Source organism: Dasypus novemcinctus, chromosome 4 (genome assembly GCF_030445035.2).
Source record: "Dasypus novemcinctus isolate mDasNov1 chromosome 4, mDasNov1.1.hap2, whole genome shotgun sequence".
NCBI lineage: Eukaryota > Metazoa > Chordata > Mammalia > Cingulata > Dasypodidae > Dasypus > Dasypus novemcinctus.
The window spans coordinates 78556708-78579783 of record NC_080676.1 but is presented as its reverse complement, the minus strand read 5'-3'; the positions used below and the strand labels follow the sequence as shown (position 1 = coordinate 78579783).

Sequence of the window (23076 nt, the reverse complement as noted above, 5' to 3'; positions counted from 1 at the left end):
AATGGAGGAATAAAATATGAATTAGAGTGGATTTACTGATATTCTACTATAAAACTTTTGTGACTACTGAAAAAAAAAAAAAAGAGCAATTGCTACAATGTTCTAAAGGAAAAATTATACTCAACCAAAATGCAGTTGAAGTTTTGGAGTTACTGACAGCTTTCATAAACATGAACAAACTGAGTTAATGAACTTCTTTTGGAAAATCTACATGATGATGAAATCCAGACAAGAGATAAATAAAAATAAAGAACTCAGGAATGATCCTTTTGTGGTTCATAAGCATGATGAATGGGTATTCACGCATGTGCGAGATGTTCCTCCCTCAAACCTTGTTAGGAAGTCAGCACATTACCCGTCTGATGTGAAAAAAAAAGGAACTTGCAGATGGAGAAAATGAGTTGAATATGAAACCAATATTGAGCAATTATAACAATTATGATTTAAAAACAGCTTATAAAATTATAAACTTTGATTAAATAATAATATGTCCATGGGATAGAATAATAAATCCCATCTCTAAAATTTGAGTCTCCTTTTAAGAAGGGTATTAATATTAACTTAAAAAGAAACTGAAGAGAATGAAGAGCAGGTCTTAAAAGTACTTTTGTTGTTCAGACACTGTTATAAATCATATATTTTTCTGTTAATATATTCTAGAAGGTACAGTATACTTTTGACCGGGTATCATAAGTTTGTATTTGCTAACAATTCCGATTCAAATGAAGTCTCTAGTAATGCAAACTTGACTATGCTCTTATCTTTACATACAATTTCTCTGTTGTATTTTCCTGCTAATCAAGGTAAAAAAATTAAGACTCTCTTGCTGCCAAGCTAATGACTAATCAGAAATGTAAAACTTTATGTTTATCAAGAAATGTGAAATATGTTTGAGATACTTAAAAGAAATCCAAAGGTTTGGCTAGTGTCTTGAATTTAAAATTAACTCTCTAAATTCTATCCTCCATGAAACTCCTTCAAGTAAAGCTTAGCTTTTTATTCTAAAGAATTATAAAGGAACAGAACATCTTTTGATTTTTGAAATGACCCTCTCAATTCTTTATATTCCTTCTGCAGAAGTTCGAAAATAACCTCGATTAAAAACTAAAAGTCTCTTTCTAGTCTTGTGAAATAAACATAACCACAAGTAAGTTGGGGGGTGAGAGGCAGAGAAATCACAGGAAGTATAGATGTGTCAGCATTCTCTTTTGTATACTAAGAAGTTCATTTGAAATTTGTGGTTTTAAAACACGGTAGTTCCAAAAGTTCAAAGTTTTCCTTTATCCCCTCTTCCCCCGCCTTTTTTTTTAGTAAACTGAAAGGCCTCTTTTTTTTTTTTTTTGGTCTTTATTTTTTTAATGTTATATTAAAAAACTATGAGGTCCCCATATACCCGCCATCCCTCTCCCCCCGCTCCTCCCCCCATAACAACAATCTCCTCCATCATCATGAGACATTCATTGCATTTGGTGAATACATCTCTGAGCACCGCTGTACTTCATGGTCAATGGTCCCCACCGTAGCCCACACTCTCCCACAGTCCACCCAGGGGGCCATGGGAGGACATACAATGTCTGGTCACTGTCCCTGTTGTAGAATTTGAGAGAAGTTCAATTATTTGAGTATAGAGAGATCAGGACTCAGGAATGATTTTGAGAAGGAAAAATGGTTTATTGACGGCCGGCTGGACTCGGGAACTTCTGTTTGAATCCCGAGCCCCGAACAAGATTTTCAAACATCTTTTATACAGAGAGGAAAGGCCAAATGGTCCCTTTGTTTCAGTTCTCAATAGGCTTCAATTAGCATATATATCTTCCACATCTTAGGTAAGCTTTTAGCATGGACTCCAGATATTCTAGATAAGCTTTTAGCATATTTACTTTTTGCATTTCCCCTAAATACTTAAAGTTTATAGCCCTTGCATTGTTAAACTGTTTCCTGGGACTGGAGCCTGTTGCCATTGTCCCTAAGGGCAGGACTGCAGCCTCTTACCATTCCACACCCACAGCCTTCAGCTTAGGTTATCTCTGAAGAGACAAAGAGCCTCCCACCCATAGCCCACATCATCCCTGCAGCACGACCCAGGACAACTCCAACCCTGAAAGGGCTTTTTTAAGAAATAAAATCTCCTTTTAATGAAAGATTTGAAGTTTAACAATTTCTTTGGTTTCACTTTATTTCCTTCTGTTTAATTTTTTTTTTAAATTAAAACCAGCATTCATATGTCACATTTTTAAAGGGCATTTATCTCATTCTACATATGCAGAGAAAATTATTTGGAAGGATGTTTGTCTACTATGCCTAAGAGTTTTATTGAGGTATAATATATATACCATACAATTCATCCATTGTAAGTGCACAATTTCGTAATTTTAAATAAATTTACAAAGTTGTGTGACCATCACCACAAACCAATTTCCATCACCTCAAAAAGAATGCTCATGTCCTCTTGCATCAATTCCCATTCTCACCTTCAGCCCCAGGTAACCATTAATCTACTGTCTGTCTCTACAGATTTGCCTTTTCTGAACATTTCATATAAATGGAATCATACCATATGATTGATACATGGTCTTTTGCATCTGGCTCCTTCACTGAATGTAATGTTTTTGCAGTTCATCCATAGTATAGCACGAATCAGTAACTTATAGCTTTTAATTGTCAAATAAAATTTCATTATATAGATACGCCGTGTTTTGTTCATCCATTCTTTAGTTGACAGAAATTTGGATTTTTTTCCTACTTTTGGCTATTATGAATAACACTGCTGTGACCATTCAGTTAGAAGTCTTTGTGTGGATATATGTATTTATTTCTCTTGGGTAGATATGAGAGATTGGAATTACTAGTCCATACAGTAAAAATGTTTATTGTTTATAAAAAATTGTCAAAAGGATTTTCAAAATGGCTCATTTTTCCCCATCAGCAATGTAGGAGGATTCTCATTTCTCCATATCTATGCCACCAGTTGTTATTGTCTATCTTTTTTTATTATAGCCATTCTAGTGAGTATGAAGTTGTTGTAATTTAGATTTCCCTAATGACCAATGAGGTAAAGCATCTTTAAATGTGCTAGAGTTAGTTTGCCCAGGGCTGCCGGTACAAAGTATCAGAAATTGGTTGGCTTTTATAATGGGAATTTTATTTAGGGTAAAAGCTTACAGTTCTGAGGTTGTGAAATGTCCAAATCAAGGCACCATCAGAGATGCTTTCTCACCAAAGTCAGCTACTGGTGATTCTGGCATGCTTTACCACATGGCGGGCAATCTCTACTGAGGTCTCTCTCTACTTTCTCCTCGAACTCTTTCGTGGATCAGTCATCTATCCCTGGGCCTCAGCTCCTTAAGCCTCCTGGGCCTCTTTTTGAGTTCAGCTGTCAGTAACCAAGAATAGAGCTTGTCTCTTTTCCAGCCTCCTGTCTTAGTTTCTCAGTGCTTCATTGTCTTTCTCCAGCTACAGAACCTCTTTCACATGGCAGGATCAAATATGGTGGCTTCCTTTCTCTGTGTGTCTTTATTTATATCAGATCCAGCAAGAGGGCAGACCCCAAGTTGGCTCATGCCTCACTGACAGAGTCCAGTTAAAAGACTCCACACCCACAGGAATGGATTAACCCAAAAACATAATCCTTTTCTTTTGGGGATTCATAAGAGAACTTCAAACTGTCACAGTGCTTATTGGCAGTTTTTGTATCTTCTTTGGTTAAATCTCTATTCAGATGTTTTGCCCATTTTAAAAATTGTGTTGTCTTCTGATTATTGAGTTGTAAGATTTATTATTTTAGTTTTCTAGGTAGTTTCCTCCTGTGAAATGGTTTGGCTTAAACAATGGGAATTTATTCACTCATGGTTAGAATCCAGGAAAATGTCCAAATCAAGGCATCATCAAGGTGATGCTTTCTTACAGAAGATCGGCTACTGGCAATCCTTGGCACATATGCCACATGGCAAGGCACATGGTGGCATCTGCCACTCTTCTCTTCTGGGTTTCGTTGCTTTCAGCTTCTTGCTTCCATGGCTTTTTCTCTCTCTGTATTTATTCTCTTTATAAAGGACACCAGTTAAGAGGATTAAGACCCATCCTGAATGAGGTGGGTCACACCTTAACTAGAGTAGCCTTATCAAAAGGTTCTACTTACAATGGGTTTACATCCGTAGGATTGGATTAAACTTAAGAACATGTTTTTCTGGGTTACATACAGCTTCAAAACACAACATTTATATATTCTGGGTACAAGTACTTTACCAGAAATGTGATTTGTAAATTTATTCTCTAATTCTATGAGATGTATTTTCATTTTCTTAATGGTGCCTTTTCATGTATTAATAGTTTCATCTCATGAAAGTATTGGGATAATTGACTTTTAAGGTCATCTCCTACTATGAGATTTTAGAATGACTGATCAGTGAAATGTTAAAGCAAAGTGTGAAAATCTCAGAGGGTAGCTGTTACAGCAACTGAGCTCTTGCCCCCTCTCCAGTAAGAAGTCATTCACAACCTGGAACCATCACCTGCCTGGAAAAGGGCCCAGATCTCCCCGTGAAACCGATGGTGGGCTCTTTGCCTAACCAGTCAGGGTTATTGCCAACATTTGTGTATTTAAACTCAATTCTTCGTGAAAAGTATACCTTTTCACATTGGAAATGGTAAAGGTATCATAGAGCAAAAAGTGAAGAACCATGTAATCATTTTATTACTTTAAATCTGCTTCAACTTTGAGAAGTCTAAATTAATATCACTGAATTTTTAATTGAAAATTTTGAGATAATTATAGATTCACATAAAGTAAGAAAAAATAGCTCTCTTGTACGCTTTGCCCAGTTTCCTCCAATGGTAACATTTTACAAAACTTTGTTTACAATATTACATTTACATTGACATTTATACAATTCACCAAACCTATACAGATTTCCATGTTTTACTTCTATTCTTTTGTGTAAGTTCTGCACAATTTTATCACCTGTACTTATATATCCATCACTCCAGTCAAGATGCTGAATGGTTTCAACACCACAAAGACCTCCTGCATTGCCCTTTTATAGCCACGAGTAGTATTCCATGGTAGGGATGTACCACAGTTTGTTTAATCATCCACTTGTTGAAAGATCTGTGCTGACTACAGTTCTGGGTTATTACAAATAAAACTGCTGTAAACATTCATTTACAGGTTTAGCATGAATGTAAGTTACTATTTCTCTGGGATAAAGCCCAAAAGTGCAATTGTTGAATCATAATTGCATGTTTGGCCTTCTAAGAACCTGCCAAACTGTTTTTGGAGTAGTTGTACCATTTTACATTCATACCAGCAATGCATGAGTGATCTGGTTTTTCTGTATCCTCACTAACATTTAGTTTTGTCCCACTTTTTTATTTAGCCATTCTGATCATTGTGTAGTGATATCTTATGAGTTTAGATTGCATTTATCTAATGACTAATGATAAACATTTACTCATGAACTTGACATATGTAAGTCCTCTTCAGTGAAATGTCTCTTCACGTCTTTAGCCCATTTTGTAATTGAATTGTCTGTTTTTTGCCTTTTAACTGTTGAATTTTTGAGATGGTTTGCAAATGTTTTCTCCTAGCCTGTAACTTATATTTTCATCCCCTTCACATGGGCTTTCTTAGAGCATAGTCTATAGAGTTGAATCTATCAACTTATGGATCATACTTTGGTGTCAATTCTAAGAACTATCTAACCGTAGATGCCAAAGATTTTGGTTTTTTTTTCCTAAAGGATTTATAATTTTGTGTTTTATAGTCAATGCTATGATGCATTTTGAATTATTAATAATTTTTGTATATGGTACAAGGTTTATACTGAAGGTTTTTTTTTCCCTATGGATGTCTAATTGCCCCAGCAAGATTTGTTGAAAAGGCTATCATTTCTCCATTGAATTGCTTTTGCACCTTTGTAAAAATCACTTGAGATATTTGTTTGGATCTATATATGGTCCTCTATTTAGTTCCATTAGATCTATGTGTCCATCCCTCCACCAACAGAACCCGCTTGATTACTTTCACTATAATATAAAACTTAATACTGGGTAGAATGGATTGTTTTAGCTAATCTAGGGTCTTTGTCTTTCCATATGAAATTTAGAATGAGCTTGTCTCTGTCTACAAAAGATTTTGCTAAAGATCTTGCTGGCATTTTGAAGGAAATGCATTAAACCTATACATCAATTTGGGGATAATTAACACAATATGTTTCTATTTATTTAGGGCTCCTTTTATCAGCAATTTGCACTTCCCAATATTAAGATCCATTATATATTTTATTAGATTTCTATCTAAATATTTTATTTTCTGTGGAGTGATTAGAAATGATGTCATGTTTTTAATTTAGGTTCCATATATTCATTGTTAGTATACAGAAATACAATTGATTTTAACATGTTGCTCTTGTAAACTGTGACCTTGCTGAACTCACTAGTTCTAGGAGGGTTTGTTTTGTTTTGTTTCATTTTGTTTTGTCTTCATGGGATTTTCCATGAAGACAATCATGCCATCTACAAATATGGGCAATTTTATTTCTTCCTTTCCCATCTATATGTCTTTTATTTTTTTCTTCCCTGATTACACTGGCTAGAATTTCCAATTCTATGTTAAACACAATTCTTGAGAATGCTCTCTTGTTCTTGATCTTAGGGTTAAAACATTCAGGTTTTCAGCATTAAGTATGATGTTAGCTGTAGGTATTCTGTGGATACTATTTACCAACTTGACATAATTCCTCTCTACTCCTAGCTTGCTGAGACGTTTTTTGTTTTTTAATTATGAATGGATGTTGGATATTATCAAACACTTTTTCTGCATCAATTGATAGGATCATATGACATTTTTTTTTAGCTTTTGATATGATAGATTACATTGGTTGATTTTTTTTTTATTGTTAAATGAGCCCTTTGTTGAACCAGGTATGATCTAGTACCTTCTTTTTCTAGGTTATGCCTGGAAAATCCCACTTGGTCATGGTGTATAATTCTTTTTAGGTATAAATAGATGTGCTAATATTTTATTGAGGACTTTTGAATCTTGGTTTATTAGAGAGGGTCTGTAATTTTCTTTTCTTGTACTATCCTTGTCTGGCATTGACTGGCTTCTTAAATAAATTGGGTAGTCTTTCCTCCTTTCTTGTTTTCTGGAAAAGATTGTACAAAGCTGGTGTTAATTATCTTTTAAAAGTTTGGTAGAATTCTCTACTGAGACCACCTAGGCCTGGAGATTTCATTTTCAGGAGCTCTTAAACTAAGAATTCAATTTTTAATGGTTACAGGGATATTTATATTGTATATTTCCATTTTGGTGGAGTTTTGATAGTTCATGGTTCTCAAGGAATTGATGCATTTCTACTAAGTTGGCAAATTCAAAAGATTAAAGGCATATATGCACTATTTCTTTATATATTTTTAAGGCCTGCTGTATTTGGGATGGTATTCACTAGACATTGTGATTTCTGCCCCCTCTATTTTTGTCAGTCTTACTATCAGTTTATCAATTTTATTGCTATTTTTGAAGAATCAGCTTTTTGTTTCATTGGTTTACTTTAATGTTTTCCTATTTTCACTTTCATTGCTTTCTGTTCTTGTCTTTATTTCCTTCCTTCTATTTACTCTTGGTTTATTTTGATCTTCCTTTTCTAGTTTATTGAGGTAGGAACTTAAAGTATTGATATGACACCTTGCCTCACTTCTAATGTAAGTATTTAGTGCTACAAATTTGCCGCTCAGTATTGCTTTACGTTTCCCACTTTCTGTGATACATTTCATTTTTATTTAGTTCTATGTATTTTATTATTTCCTATGAAACTTATTTGACCTTGGATAATTTAGGAATGTGCTACTTATTTCCAAATTTGGGGGGATTTTCCTGGTTTCTTTCTCATAGATTTCATTTGATTCCATTATGGTACAACTGGTCTTCCTGGTGGATTAATCTTTTTATCATTATATAATGTCCTTTTTGTCTCAAGTAGCTTTCTTTGATTTGAAGCCTGCTTTATCAGATATTAATATTGTCACTCCTGCTTTTAAAAACTTAATATGTACATGGATGTCTTTTCCATCTTTTTACATTTTTTTTTTAAGATTTTTATTTTTATTTTTCTCCCCTTTCCCCCCATTGTCTACTCTGTGTATTTGCTGTGTGTTCTGCCTCCACTTGCATTATCCAATGGCACTGGGAAACTGCGTCTCTTTTTTGTTGTGTCATCTTGCTGCATCAGTTCTCTGTGTGTGGGGCACCGCTCCTAGATGGGCTGTGTTTTTTTCACATGGGGTGGCTCTCCTTGCAGGGCACACTTCTTGCACGTGGGGCACCCCTATGCGGGGGTGCCCGTGTGGCATGGCACTCCACGTGCATGGCAGTACTGCATGTGGGCCAGCTTACTACATGGGTCAGGAAGCCCTGGGGATTGAACCCTGGACTCTCCATATGGTAGACAGTTGAGCCATGTCTGCTTCCCTCCATCCTTTTACTTTTAACCTATATGTTATTATATTTGAAGTGATTTTCTGGTTGACAGAATTAAGTTGGCTCATTTTTTAAAAAAAACTCTCTGCCATTCGTTCAATTGGTGTATTTAGACTATTTGCTATTTGCATTTAAAGCATTTCTTGGTATGTTAGTGCTTAAGTCTGCCATTTTATGATTTGGTTTCTATTCATTCCTCTTTCTTGTTCCTCTTCTCTTGCCTTCCTGTGAGTTCCTGGATATATTTTAGGATTCCATCTTGACTTAGTTATAGCAATTTCAATTGTGTCTCTTTATATAGTGTTCACAGTGGTTGCTCTGGATGCTACACATGCTACTTATAACCATCTACTGTTATCAATATTTGGAATTACTTGGAATTAACTGTAGAAACCTCACTTCCATTTAGTTCTCTTTCCCCACTTTTAAATATCATTGTCTTTAGTATCAGATTGATGGGGACACATGAGTGTGTGGGGGAGGGAGTTCTCCAGGACATGTATATAGGGGACATAAAAATGTTCTGATACATGTTGGGTATTTTTATAGTAGTTACAGTTACAAACATCAACTGAGGGAGTGAGCTCCTACCCAGGGGAGCTCTGTCACATTCCCCAGTGGAACAATAATCCCCCAAGTGCAATGGCAAAGACCAATAAGGAAGGATGGTCCAATAATGAGCCCTTGATACTGATGACTATGCTTATGAGCCTGTGTGCCTGAAATATGAACTAGGCCTAGAGCTGCAGGGTGCCTAAGAGTTACCTCCTGAAAGCCTCCATGTTGCTCAAATGTGGCCACTCTCTAAGCCAAACTCAGCATGTAAATGCATTACTTTCTCCCCAGCGTGGGACATGACTCTTGGGGATGAGCCTCCCTAGTGCCAAGGGATTACTACCAATCACTAACTGGTAATGCAATTAGAAAGAGACCTTGAATAAAAGGGTCAACTCAGACCAGCAGAATATTTCAGCCTACATATTGGATCAAGTGTTAAAAACTGCTTTTTGACCTTGAATAAAAGGGGGAAATGGCAAAGACAAATGAGTTTATATGGCTAAGAGTCTTCCAAAGAGAGTCAGGAGGTAATCAGAGGGGTCACACTTATGCACACCTCAGCAGGACCCCAGAGAGAGCCAAAGTAGATACAACCCTAAGTGCTGGTTCTCCTGAAGGCTATGGAGATCCACAGGATATATGGTCATGGCAGATGGATTTGGAGTTTTGTGTCATGTCAGAGGGTCCTACTTTGGAATTTGTGCTCCTGAGTGTAATGGAGCTGGACTCAGATGTGACCTTCCTGCACACGCCTCTTGTCACTTTTAATGAACCTGTGGTAAGTGCTAGAGATGGTGCATACTCAGGAGACTTCAATCTCTGGACTGTCCATGTGCCAGCTGGGCCCTGAGCCTCACCAGAGTTGCAACTCCTACTCTTTGGTTCATTGGACTTACCCAGGTCAGCTAACAGGGAGGTGAAGATGGTCAAACACCATACCAGGGAATCAAGAGTGCCAACAACTGCAAGCAGAGGAATTGCATCCATCATCCATGTGGAATCTAAGCCCCCTCTTGCTTGACAGGTGGAGTGGACTTTACCATCCCAGGGTCCACAGAATGGAGGAATAAAATATGGATTAGAGTGATATTCTACTATAAAACTATTGTGACTAGTAATAGAAGAAATTGTAGCATTGAGGAGGAGAAAGTGACCACAGTAGTTGGTGAGGGCAGGGAGAGAGAAGAAGAGATGTGATGTGGGGGCATTTTTGGGACTTTGAGTTGTCCTAAATATTACAGGGTCAGATTATGGACTTTATATATCCTGCCTTAACCTACTGAATGTACTGGGAGACAGTGTGAACTACAGGGTAACTATTATCTATGTGGTGCAGCAGTGCTCCAGAATGTGTTCACTTAGTGCAGTGAGTGTGCCACAATGATGGAAGAGGTTGTTAGTGTGGGAAGAGTGGGGTGTGGGGGAGTATACAGGAACCTCTTATATTTTTTAATGTAAAATTTTTTGTGTGAGATGTATATATCTTCAAAAAAATACAATTTACAAAAATGATGGGGTGAGGGTTGGGGAGCAGGATATATGGGAACCTCATGTTTTTTATGTTTTTTAATGTAACATTCTTTGTGACCTATTAACTTTAATTTTAAAAAGTGTAAAAAAAGTATCAGATGATGTTATAATTTTTGTTTCAATAATCAAACATGATTTATAAAATTCATGAGGAAAATAATTGTCTATTTATGTATCCATATTTCTGCTCTTTATATTGCTCCTTTTTCCTTCTTGGTACTTCAAATTTCCTGTTTTCCCCATTTCCTTTCTGTTTGAAGAACTTCCTTTTGTTACTCTTTAAGGGTAGATTTGCTAGTGAAAAAATCTTTTAGTTTTTGGTCATTTGAGAATTGTTTTACTTTCCCTTCATATAGTTTTGCTATATATAGAATTATGGGTTGACAGTCCTTTTCTTTCTTCACTTAAAAAGTATTTCATGAGAGCAGATGTGACTCAAGTGATTAAGCACCTGCTTCCCACATTGGAGATCCCAGGTTTCATCCCCAGTGCCTCCTAAAAAACAAACAAACAGCAAGCAAACAAGCAAAAACAACTCAGGGGAACCAATGTGGCTGAGCGGTTGAGTACCAGTTTCCCATATACAAGATCCCAGGTTCAATCCCCAGACCCAGTACCTCAAAATAAAATAAAACAAAACAAAAGTATTTCATCACTTCCTTACCCACAGTTTCAGATAAGAAAGCTATAGCCATTCTAATTGGTGTTTCCCTCCAGGTAATATGCTGTTTCTCTCCGGTTGCTTTTTTTTTTTTTTAAGATTTATTTATTTATTTCTCTCCCCTCCCTCCCCACCCATTGTCTGTTCTCTGTGTCTATTTGCTGTATCTTCTTTGTCCGCTTCTGTTGTTGTCAGCGGCACAGGAATCTATGTTTCTTTTAGTTGCATCATCTTGCTGCTTGTAAGAGCTTTTTCTGTCTTCAGCTTTCAAAAAATGTACTTATGATGTCTTGGCATGGATTTCTTTGGGTTTATTTTGTTTGGGATTCATTCGGTTTCTTGGACCTCAAGTTATGGATGTTTCCAGTCGTTGTTTCTTCAAATATTCTTTCAGTCCAACTTTCTCCTTTACTTCTGGGACTCTGATGATATAAATGTTGGATCTATCAGGTGGTCCCTGGAGATCTCTTTTATTATATTTTGTCTGCTGTTCAGATTGTGTGAATTCTAATGTTCTGTCATCAAGTTCACTGATTCTGTCTTCCATCATCTCCACTCTGCCATTGAGCCCAGAGTTTATATTGTTTTTTCATTCTATAATTTCCATTTCTTGTATTTTTTTTAAACTTTCTTTGCTGAAATTTTATTTTTTCAATTGTTTCAAGAGAATTATTTATAATTGATTATAAAAGCATTTGATGATAGCTGTTTTAAAATTCTTGTCTGATAATTCTAACATCTGATTCATCTCAGTGTTGGCATCAGTTGCCTATCTTTTCTCATTCAGGTTGTGGTTTTCTTAGTTTTGTTTGACAACTGATTTTTTATTGTATCCTGGAAATTTTGTCTATTGTGTTAGGAGACTCTGGGTCCTATTTAAATCCTGTATTTTACAAGGCATTACCCTGTTTTAGGCTTAGTACATGGATACTAACCTACTTTCGTAGACTGTGATTCCAATGTCAGTTTAACTTTTAGGGCCCTTGTAGTGTTGGTTTGATCTGCTAACCAATGTTAGTGTATCCCAAGTGCTGCTAGAACTTCCACTGGTCTTACTGCTGCTGCCTGAGGTGGAAGTAGGAATTTATTCTGGTGGGGTCACCAGGTATTTCTCAGTGGGGGAGGGTTGAGGTGAAATCCTACTGGTGTGACCCAGCTGCCACAGGATCTCTGGGCCTTAGAGGAGAGTCTTGATCCCCTGAGGACAAAGTGGCTTCCCGGACTGGGTCTCTTGCTGTAGTTGTATCCCTCTTGATGGTTCTGTTCACTAGTCTTGGTGTCTCTGGGGAGCCCGAGTGTTATGGGGACAAAGAGCCTTCTGAATAGGATAGCCTGCTTTATGTGAGTCTCTCTTACTGGTTCTGCCTGCCTACCTCCATAGGGAAGGGGAATGCTGGACCAGCAGGGAAGGAAAGTGTTTCTCCTGGTAGTTTGTTTTTTTGGGGGGAGAGGGGGCTCTCAATTGATCTTCCTTGCCAGGAAATGCCAGACCTTCTGTCGACTGAGGAAATCTAAGATGGCCTGCCTTCTGTCCTTCTTGCCTGAGTTCCCAAACCAGTTTGCCTTCTTAGTCTCTGACAGAGTTCTACTTTGTGCCATTTCTCAGGTTTATAATTTTTCTTAGTGGGGAAGATCAGGAAAAAAAGACTTAATGCCATCTTTTCTGGTCAGAAACCCCTCACCTAGTAAATTTTATGTCCACATTTTTTTTTCACATTATGTTTTGCTACTTAAGACTCAGTTCCACGTGGGTATTAAAAATCTCAAACAAACCATTGCCCGCTGCAGGCATTTAACCTATTTTTACCACATGTAATTACATTAATGAGACTGGGGGGAGGGGTGGGAATGGATGTGCCAATAAGACAGTATCTAAGTGCAAATCCTGGTTAAGGCCATACTCATAAGGATACTATTGAGGACCTCACAAAAGCATACATAGATACCCCTCCTTTCAGGACATTTCCCTTCTGTCTTCTCAAGAACCATCTCTGTATCTGGCACAAATGATCAAGTCACCAAGGGGGATGGGAAAAATGGAAGGGGGTAGTAGAGCCTATTATAGAATTGGTGCAGCTCCCTCCTTCTGGGGTTCCTTGAGTGGTAAGACCTGGCCTGGACCGATTCTGCATGGAAATTCTTAAGTCTGAAAGGCTGAGTGGTGCCAGAAGAAAGAAGACTCCAGAACTGACCAGAATGACCTGGTTCAGCTCTGAGCTTTAGTGGGGAAAAAGGCTTAATCTGGTCAAGTACATCAGAAAACACAGATGTTTATTTGGAGCAGAATCCCCAGCTCAGTACATTCTTTCTTTCTTATTTATGTATATAATGTTTTGTTCCCAAGAAGCATTGAAAGTGGTTTTAATGGTATATAATATATAAGAAAATAGAAATTAGATGTAGGCCCAAAATAGCAAGACGAAACCAAGGGACAGGAATAAGCCTAGTACACAGAATGTAGCTCTGATTTTCTACACTTGCAGTAAATAGCCCATGAGAGGGCACATGGCTGGAACCTCAGGGGTGTCTGGACTTGGCATGGAGGCTGCAGGGTAGACTCCTAACATGGGGGATCCCTTGACATATGCAATAGAGGAAGACAAGTTCCCATGTAATATTTCCCTATAATACTTCATAGATTTCCAGGCCCTGAAATATGTTTGATTTCTTCTTAAAGACTCCTGGATTCTCAATTTGAGAATTACCAGGGTCCTCAACAGTTGAAGACACAGGCGACCAAGTTCTTGAGGGGTCACATCCTAGCCCATTATAAGTCACACTATATAAATATACAGAGAGCATGCACCAAGGCTAAAACTACAGTCATTAAGCCCCCAAACTTTAAAAAAAATTTCTTCTATTTGATTCTCAGAATCTAAGCCAAAGCTGTTAGGTACAAACTTGGAGTGTCCCTCCCAAGCCAGCTGGAAATCTAGGTGATGTCGATGACACGTGGAAGCTGAGAAGTAGCCAAGTGCTGTGCCCAGGGCCTAAATGACCACACTCCTTCCACTATGGGAGCTGTCTCTCTCCTGGGAAACAGAACACAAAAAAATCCAGTCAGCCAAGGAGGCATCTATTATCAATGCATAAAATGCATGAAGGTGGACTTGATTCCAGTACAAATCCTGGTTAAGTGACAGCTGCTGGGACAGCAGATCTGAATCTAAAAATTATTCCTTGACTCTTCATAAATCCAGTGTGTCCTCTGGGTTTGGGTTCCTCAACTTTCCTATTTCTCTGGAGCCTCTTTCAAATACCTTTAATTTCTGAAAATTTCTTAGCCTCATTCACTCTGCCTCCAACTCAAGATGTTTTCAATATCTTCAAGTCTCACTTAAACTAAACCAAAAATACCCTGTTTCATTCATTATTCCATCTTTCTACCATCTGTTCATGAAGATATGGCCCAGTTCTCCTTTTCCTATTTATATTTTCCTGATTCACTTCTTCCCAACACTTTTCTAAAATGTTTAGCTTCATCTCTTAGTATTTCTCTGAAGTTACTTTCCAAAATCACTAATTACTTCTTTTGGATGAACTCTGTGGACTTTCTTCAGAAATTATTCTTCTTGATCTCTGTGCTTTTTCCACATGCTCCATGAGGACAAAAACTACAGTTTATATTTCTTATTTTTCTCCAATTATGTATTACAGGCTCATATTTATTTTTCAAATATCTATAGCTGTACCCATGAATGTGACCTTCCTCATCTTATTTGAAATACAAAGATAAGGTATCTGTCCCAAAACATACTGTCCAAAATGTTACACATATGTATGTACGTTCATGTTCCCATTTAAAAAGTCTCTCTCCACAGTGAGTTCGAGGGGTCAGGGTTTCTAATCAAACTTTTGTAGATGAATGTTCTCTGAGACAAAAGAAAGCAATGAAATGGGGAGAAAGGAGCTTGTCAAGGGCTTGCTAAAGGAAAAGCTAGACATGATCAAAGATGAAATTGTTCAGGGCTTGCTAAGGGAAAACCTAATCATGACTAAGAAGTAGACATTTTATTGAAAGTATAAGATTAAGAATCTTGATCTAATTTTTAAAATTAAAATAGAATTAAAAAACTGAAAAGATGGGGTTTTCTATAGAATGTTTAAATGTAGCTTGGAGAGACTTTCTCTTATATTAATACAGGAATGTATAGGCCATGTTGGGAACAAGCCAGAAATGCCTAGTGTAACACTTTCTTTTAGGGTAAGATTGGAAAGAAAAATAATCCATTCTAAGAAGGCCAGGAATACAGGACAACTCAGTCTATAACCACTGAGGTCCAAAACTTGAAGTTACTACTGCTTTTATTTCTGAGGTTGTAGCTTTGGTGGAGTGACAAGTCTACCAGTCTTGAAGTGAGATCTGGGGTCAGTTGGGAGATCCCTCATCACGGCCTCCATTTGCTCATGGGTACTGTGCAGAGAAGAGTTCTTACCTATTTGGAGTTTCCATGAGATCATCTGCACAAAAGGCCTAGTTTGATGGGACTGACTTATTAAACATTACTCTTGAGAAGGTTCCATATTAGCCAAAAGTTTCTTCTTTTTTGTTGAATTGACATTGCTCTGAATACTTAATAAGGTATTCTTAGTAAGTATTCTGTAAAAAGTTACGTAAGCTGTAACTGTTGAAAACTGATGATTCAAGGATTAAACAGAAGCTTCAAGTTACACACAATCAAAGATTACCATCTAGTGGGCCAGTTGTATTATAACTTCTGAGCTTAGCTACAAGCTCCAGTGACTCGAGAGGCCAGAAGAGTGAGGTCTTTGGCACTGAAAACTTTAGGTTTTGCTAAAGAAAGACATTCAAAATTCAAGTTACAAACAGAACACTGTGCTCTTCAAACCAACCAATTTGCCAAATCAAGTTTCAGTCCTGGGCCTCTGGTCATGGGTCGGAATTTGAGTAGAAAGTTGAAGGTGATAAAGTAGAGTGATATCTCTTTGAGAGATAAGCTCAATAAAATCCAAAACAATAAAGGCTTTTAAAATCATCTTGAACAAAATCTCTGGCTCTCAGAAGTGACTTGATAATAGAAAATTTGGCTAGCTTGTAGTAATATTATTGGTGTGTGCATCTTAATGATAAAGGAAGCTATGATGCTTTCAGAAAATGAGAAAGAAAGTCACCAGAAAACACCATTATCCCAACATAGTTCTCTTTTCTCTTTTCTAACCATGCGTTATTAAGAAAGGCACTGGCTTGAGAGTCCGAGGGCTGTGTTCAAATTTTGGCTTCCATTCTCTATTAGTTGTATGAGTTTGGGCATGTTACTTAACCTCTGTGTCCAAAGGGTTGTGGTGAATATTAAAAGAATTAAGGCTTGGATAGGGCTTACCACAATGTCTGGAACAGAATTGGTATGAAAAAAATTAGGCCTCCTCCTTCCTTTCTCTTATCCTACTCTCACTTGCATGAAGCCCCATATTTTATTTAAAAGAGGAGGAAAAAAAATAGGATTTGAATTTTGGGCCCCAAACTGGCCTTTAAATTACACTTTTCTGTTACAATGAAGATCAGAGACATGGTTTAGTCACTAAATAAAGTAATAGCTGCTCTCCTGGCATTCACTGATTCTGTATTTTCCTTCAGGATTTAATTTTCTTATTGGTAACATGGAAGTAGTAGTTGTATCATCTGTAAAATGAGTATAATAGTGCAAACTTCACTGGGTCATTGAGGATAAATGAGATGTTGTGTAAGAAGTCCACATCACTTAGCAAGGGGTGGTTATTTTCATTACTAGTGATTTTTGCCTCTCTTGTGGGACATCTGTGAGAATATGCTATAATTGCCATTGATTATTTCAGAAATAACCTGCTGGCCTTTGCTATATTCCTCACTAATAGCTCTCACCAAAGTTCTGCTCTGTAAAGAGTAGTGTGTGACTTTCCTGAGGTTCTAGTGCCTTTGTATACACCAGGCATACGACTGGATTTTAAAACAATCACAGCAGAACTTGTACTTAAATGAGAGGTATCCTTCAAAGCCCGTGAGAAACTAAAATTCTTGTTCCTATAATAGCTCTCTACTCTGAGAACTTCCCTTAAAGTCTGCTGCATGTCCCTTTGATTATCTCAACAGAAGCAAAAGAGAAAAGGATTTTGGTCAGGTAGAGAACTAGATTTTTGTGCGTGGCTTGTAAATTGGCTCTGAAGGCAGTCGTGGAGGTTTTTGAGCAACAGCAACATAACTTTGCAAAACAACAACACTGAAGGATCACCATCATTTGGATGTATAAATTATAAAATGATTTTTAAAGATCACATCTTTTAAAAAAAGGAGAAGGGCCTATTTGCCCTTGTCCCTCTTTCAGTCTGGTACGCTATGTCTGGCACCTGTAAGCACTGCGTCTGTCCAACTCTTAAATTTTGATCCATATTGGGGATATTGGGGTTTTTAAAATCAGTTTAATTATCCTATCTAGGAAGTCTCAGAGGGTGTTCTTGCAAATACCAGGGCCTTGCATGCTGGTCTGCAGTACCAAGAAGTGGCACCAATGTCCTTTATCAGGCCATGCTTTCTGATTATGGGTCTGGACTTACGGTTGCCAAATAAAGCAAGGCAGCTATGACAGGAGATAAAGTCCTAGCTACAAAGACCTGTCATCTAGCCCTAGCTCCACTGTTGACAAGGTGCTTAATCTGTGAAACGGAGACCCAGCTAGGCCTGCCTCATGGGCCTATGAGGACGGCTGGGGTAAGACTGAGGGTGAGAATGCCCTTTGTAAGTCCCCAGCCCCTCCCCTCACCACCTAGCACCAGTATCTCAAGGTCCCTTCCAGCTCTAACAAGCGGTGGCTCCCAAGCCCACAGGGCAGTTCACGCAGAGCAGGGCAGAGGTGCCCTTAGTGGTGGCCTGCGAGGGGGCCTGTGTCAGCCATGGCCGAGCCTGGCTGGAGGGTCCTTTCTGCCCATGCCCAACCCTCAGCGGGGGACCCCAGGCTCACCGAACGCCTCTCCACACTCCCTTTTTTCCTGCCTTTCTTGCCTGGCATGACATCCAGCGAGCGGTAGCTGGGCGGCTTCTCCTCGGGCCAGTCTGGGGAGCGAGAGCGGCGGCGGTGGGCTCCCCGGCTCGGGGGGTGCCTCTCTCTCTCCTCCTCAGAGCTCCAGGAACTGAGGCCGGAGGGCAGAGGAGGGGAGTGGCTACGGGGCCTGCGTCTCCTGGGCCTCGGGCCGCTCTCCCGGGGCCGGGGCCTGCGGGGCCTCTCTGGATAGTGGCTTCTGAGGGGCGGGCTGCTGGGCCGCCAACGCCCTTCGCTGGATGAGGGGCCATCGCTGAGGCTGTCCCTGCCCGACCAGGGTGAGGGTGAGCTGTTTGGCCTGGAGCCGCGGTGCCTTCCGCTCCTTGAGCCCTCCAGCTCTCTGAGCTCCGACGCCCAGGGCTTTGGCTGCCGGCCCTGGAGTGCCTGGTGGAAATCAGAGTAGTGGTGCTGCCTTCTCTCCTCCCTCAGATCCCAGGGTGCTGGGGGGATCTGGGTGAGCCATTGCTGGTGTGAGGAGTTGCTGGTCCTCTGTGAGGAAGGCAGGCCCCTGGCCAGTGGGGGCAGGTGGATGATTCTGCGTTCTATGACCTCGGGGCCCAAGGAGGACAGCATGCTTGGATGGCGTGGCTGGCCGGGTCCAGCTCTGAAGTCAGGGGGGAGAGCCTGGGCTGGGTTGAGGTTCCGCAGTTCTTTCTCCAAATACTCCAGGACGCCATTGGCAACAGGAGGGTAAGCAGCAGTCTGGGTCATGGGCATCTGTGCAACGCTGGACCGCAGGGACAAATCTGAATGGAAACAAGATTAAGAACATTCAGAACTGCTGGCCCAAAACAATATTCCTGGGAACCAGGGCACCGAAAATGTCACTCTCCTTAGCTTGAGCCCACCCCTCCCATCCTTGGTCATAGAAATGCCCTCCGTATTGGTCATGGAGGCCCCAGTGCAGTCCATGTCCTACCCTTGCCCTCCCCCACCCCAAGTCTCTGGCAAGGTTTACCTCGCTGCAGCAGTGGGTGCATTGGATAAGATGAAACCTGGGAGCTCCTGTCCGCCCCCCAGTACAGGGGTTTTTCCATCATCTGAGGGCCTAGCGCCTGAACCTGCTTCATGTAGCGGTGGCGGGCCAGGGCTGCAGGGGAGAAAGGAGAAATGCAGACCCTTCAGCCAGGGCAAGCCCCACACCTCCCACTTTTCCACCTAGAGGGCTTGCCAAGAGATCAGCTTCTCTCTTCCAAGTCCATTATGACCTATCCTCCATGGGAGTAAAAGGTAAAGGAGTAGTGAATCAACTGCCCCTCTGGAAAGGAGCTTGGAATAAATTCCCTAGGCAAGATTGCAACTTCTCTACCCCAGGGATGTATATTCTTAAAACTTGACTTCAAGCCTAGAAAACACTTCATCATCCTGCCCATTCCTAAGGTCATCTAAAATGCATAGGTACGAGCATGGATACTAGAGGCAATGATGTCTGGCCACAGGCCAACAAAAAATAAAGGTACAGATGCAAAGGGCTTAGTGCAGGCTGTGAGACAGGGGCTTTGGGGAGCTGACAGGGAGGTTCAGGGCTGCCTGCTGAGAGTGGAAGGGCATCGACACTGAGGGCAGTGGGCAGAATTACTGTTCAAGAGAGGAGGACTGAAGAGTGTTTCTAGCTGGCACATTAGCCATGGGTGGAAGACAAGCTGTGGGAAGGTGAAGGAATACAGAAAGCTGAAGCAAATTTCAGTGGCTCTTTTCTACTTTTCCTCTCACCTTAGTAAATGTTAGGGTTCTCCTCAAGTTGTGGGAATCTCTGGGGTGGGTAGGGGACAGGGAAGGCGGGGGGAAATACCATTTCCTCTGTCAGTACAAAGAAAAGCTTACAAAAAAAAGCAGCACAAGGGATGAATAGATATGTCACTCAAGCCCCGTATAAAAGTGAGAGCAAATTAAACACAAAAAACATTCAGTTGTTTTTAATCACAAAATTTTACTTTGAGGTGATTGTGACTGAGTGCCACACGTCTCTCAAGGTCTCTGCCTATCCATGCATGCAGGAAATGCACTTCTGTGCTTAAACGCAGGAAGCGCCTGCCTTGGTAATGAACAAGGCCAGCACTCCCACCTCCTTTGTTCCCCAAGCCCTGTGGCTGTCCCCAAAGGCAGGGCTCTGCCTGAGGCTCCCTTCTGCTCTAGTGGGAGGGGATGGAAGGCAGGCATTCTGGACCAGCTATGCAGGGTAGGAGATTTGCTGAGGCCAGCAGCAAAGAGGCATCCGGAGGGCTAACCAGTGGCTCCAGTATGAAACAGACTTCCAGCACAATAGGAAGCGGTTGCAGCAGAGCTCCCAGATGGTGAGTCACAGCTCAGTCTTGAGGAAATCAGAGGCAAATTTGCAGAAGTTCACCCAGATGCTGCACCCTCATGCTAAACCCAGAGACCTCCAGACTCTCTCAAGTCCCCATGCTCAGCGCTGCCTTCTACCTCTTGCTAGCAAATGCTTCTCCCTAGCTCCCTCTACCGGCCACAATCAGCACATGTAATGCCCTGTTTAATACGCACTGGTCACTTTATATGCACTAATCTTCAGAGAAATCTTTTATTATGGGAATCAGATGAAGAAGAGGTCACCTTCTCAGACCAACGTCCCGCAACTGGTGACTGGCAAAACCAGGATGTGAAGCTGCATCCGCCTGATGTCCACACCTGTACTCTTTCTGTAAACTACCAAGTCCCCGGCTCCTTTATTTCTGTGTGAGGAAATTAAAAACCTTCCCCAGGACTAACTCAGCTCTACTAGGTCTAATGCTAGGTGAGAAAATCTTTTCTCCGCAAGCTCCCTGAGTCTAATGTAGGTAGTCAGCTGGGAATTGACTATTGAGGATTCTCAACAATACTTTGAGAAATATGTTCTTCAGGGCTAGATAGGCCTTTAAAAATATATATATAGGTTTTGAGGGTCAGATTCATAAGCTTGAATCATGGCATGTACTAGCTGTGTGTGACTTTGAGTGAATTTCCTCTCTGAGCCCCAGGCTCATCTATGAGCTGGGGATTATAATATCTATTTCACAAGATTGTTGTGGTTAAGTGAGATAAAACACTTGAATTGCCTAATATATGACAGTCAAAAGGTAATGGATCTTACTGTCATAATAAACCGCTTCTTTTGCCCTTATGTCCCATAGGAGGAGACAAAAGCACACATTTGGAGACTGATGGTTTAGAGCTGTATGCACCCCAGAAAAACATGTTCTTAAACTTAATTAATTCCTATGGGTGAACCCACTCTAAGCAGGACTTTTTAATGAGGCTAGTTCAGTTAATGTGTGTCCCACCTCAATTAGGATGGGTCTTAATCTTATTACTGGAGTCCCTTATAAGTGGAATGAAATTCAGACAGAGAGAAAGATCATCAGCGGGAATAGACTAAAGCTGAAACCAAGCTAGGGGGAAGGGAGAGGTCAGAGAGTCTGTTCATTGCCATGTGACAGAAAAGCCAAGACCAGAAGCACTGGCAGCCAGCCCCAGAATACGGGTTTTCAAGAAGAAAGCATCACCTTGAGGACACCCTGAATTGCAGTTCTTTTAGTCTCAAAACCGTAAGCTAATATGTTCCCATTGTTTAAGCCAATCCACTGCATGATATTTGCTTGAGCAGCCAGGAAACTAAGGCAGAGACTAAATCACCAAATAACACCCTCATTTTTTAGGAAAACCAGGACTCAGGGCATATTCTTTAAGACCTCCCCTTTGTGACAAAAATGACGCTTAACCCCTCTTCACACACAGAGACTTGTGCTTCTCCTCCCCTGCAGCCAGCATCATCCAGGTGCATCACCGCACAGAACTGGCTCCCTTGGAGATTTACTGCAGTTGCTCATAACAGATTACCACTCCTTATCATCCCTCTCTACTCCTGCAGTGGAGAACCTGTCTTTGTCCTCCTTTTGACCATGGTCACTCAACCCTTCCCCTTTTCTCTGTACTCTCAGTCCCTTCTGACTTTTGATCAGCCGTTTCAGTGGCACCCTCAGGAGCTCCCCAGGGTCCCAGGGTCCCATACCCTTTGAACTCTTGCCATTTCTCAGCCTTACGGAACCACCAGCAGATGCTTCCTCCACGTGGACTCCAGGCCGCCAGGACCAACTGCACATTCAGACAACCTGCCTTTAATAGCCCTCCTCCCAATAGGATAGTCCTTGATTGATCTTCTATTGACCTTGCTTTCCCTCCTCTGCAGCCGCTGTGGAAACATTCTCAGTCTCCCCTTCCCTGGGAACATTCAGCTGAGAGCATCATCTTTGTGGAGGAAGAGGAACCAGACTGTACACAGAGTTAAGAGACCTGGGTCCAGTCCAGAACTCACCACTACCAATCTGTGTAATTGTGAAAAAGTCTCTGGGCTATACTTCCCTCAGCCGTGAGGGGTGGGGGTTGGTAGAGATCAAAGATTTTCAGTGTGGCCTATAGCCCACTGCAGGGTATGCAGAGAGGATTCTCCAAGGGGGAGGCCAGTGACTGATCTAGGGGTGAAAGCTGTTTCTTCTGTTCTCATGAAAAAATGAGGAACGATTTAAAAAACTGATCTTTGTTCCACTGCGGCTTGTTTACTAGTGTTATGTGAATTATCAAGGGTTACTAAACTTTCATGTCATTTTCATTTTTCTCCTCTCTAGTCCTTTATTAACTCTGGCTGGAAAGTGAGAGCAGGTTGGGGAGGTGGGCTGTGGTCAGAGAAGTTCAAGAACACTGGACATGATTCTCAAAGCTCCCCTCTGGATCTAGAATTCTGACTTGCTGAAATCCAGAGAGGCTGGTGTGAACTCCCTCTGTTTCCTCTCATATGGCTTAACCATTCTCCATGTGTTAATGACTTG

At 40.5% G+C, this 23076-nt stretch overlaps 1 protein-coding gene and 1 non-coding gene across 5 annotated transcripts in view; one reads left to right on the top strand and one right to left on the bottom strand.

Moving 5' to 3' along the window:
* The first annotated feature begins 263 nt into the window (after nt 1-263).
* On the top strand, nt 264-365 carry LOC111766242 (small nucleolar RNA U13). Its single transcript, XR_002798336.1, has one exon. It is a non-coding gene; the product is annotated as a small nucleolar RNA U13 (small nucleolar RNA).
* A 13114-nt stretch (nt 366-13479) lies between these two features.
* ILDR1 (immunoglobulin like domain containing receptor 1) overlaps nt 13480-23076 on the bottom strand; it is a 30816-nt gene continuing 21219 nt past the window's right edge. For 2 of the 4 annotated variants that reach the window (XM_004467185.4, XM_058295720.2), the window contains exons 6-8: nt 19215-19346; nt 18179-19002; nt 13480-14257 (exon numbers count right to left, since the gene is read on the bottom strand). In XM_004467185.4, the coding sequence (XP_004467242.2) occupies nt 14216-14257; nt 18179-19002; nt 19215-19346 (998 nt within the window). In that variant the 3' untranslated portion in view covers nt 13480-14215. The remainder of the gene's footprint in view (nt 14258-18178; nt 19003-19214; nt 19347-23076) is intronic. The other 2 variants (XM_058295722.2, XM_004467188.4) reach the window with 2 other exon arrangements.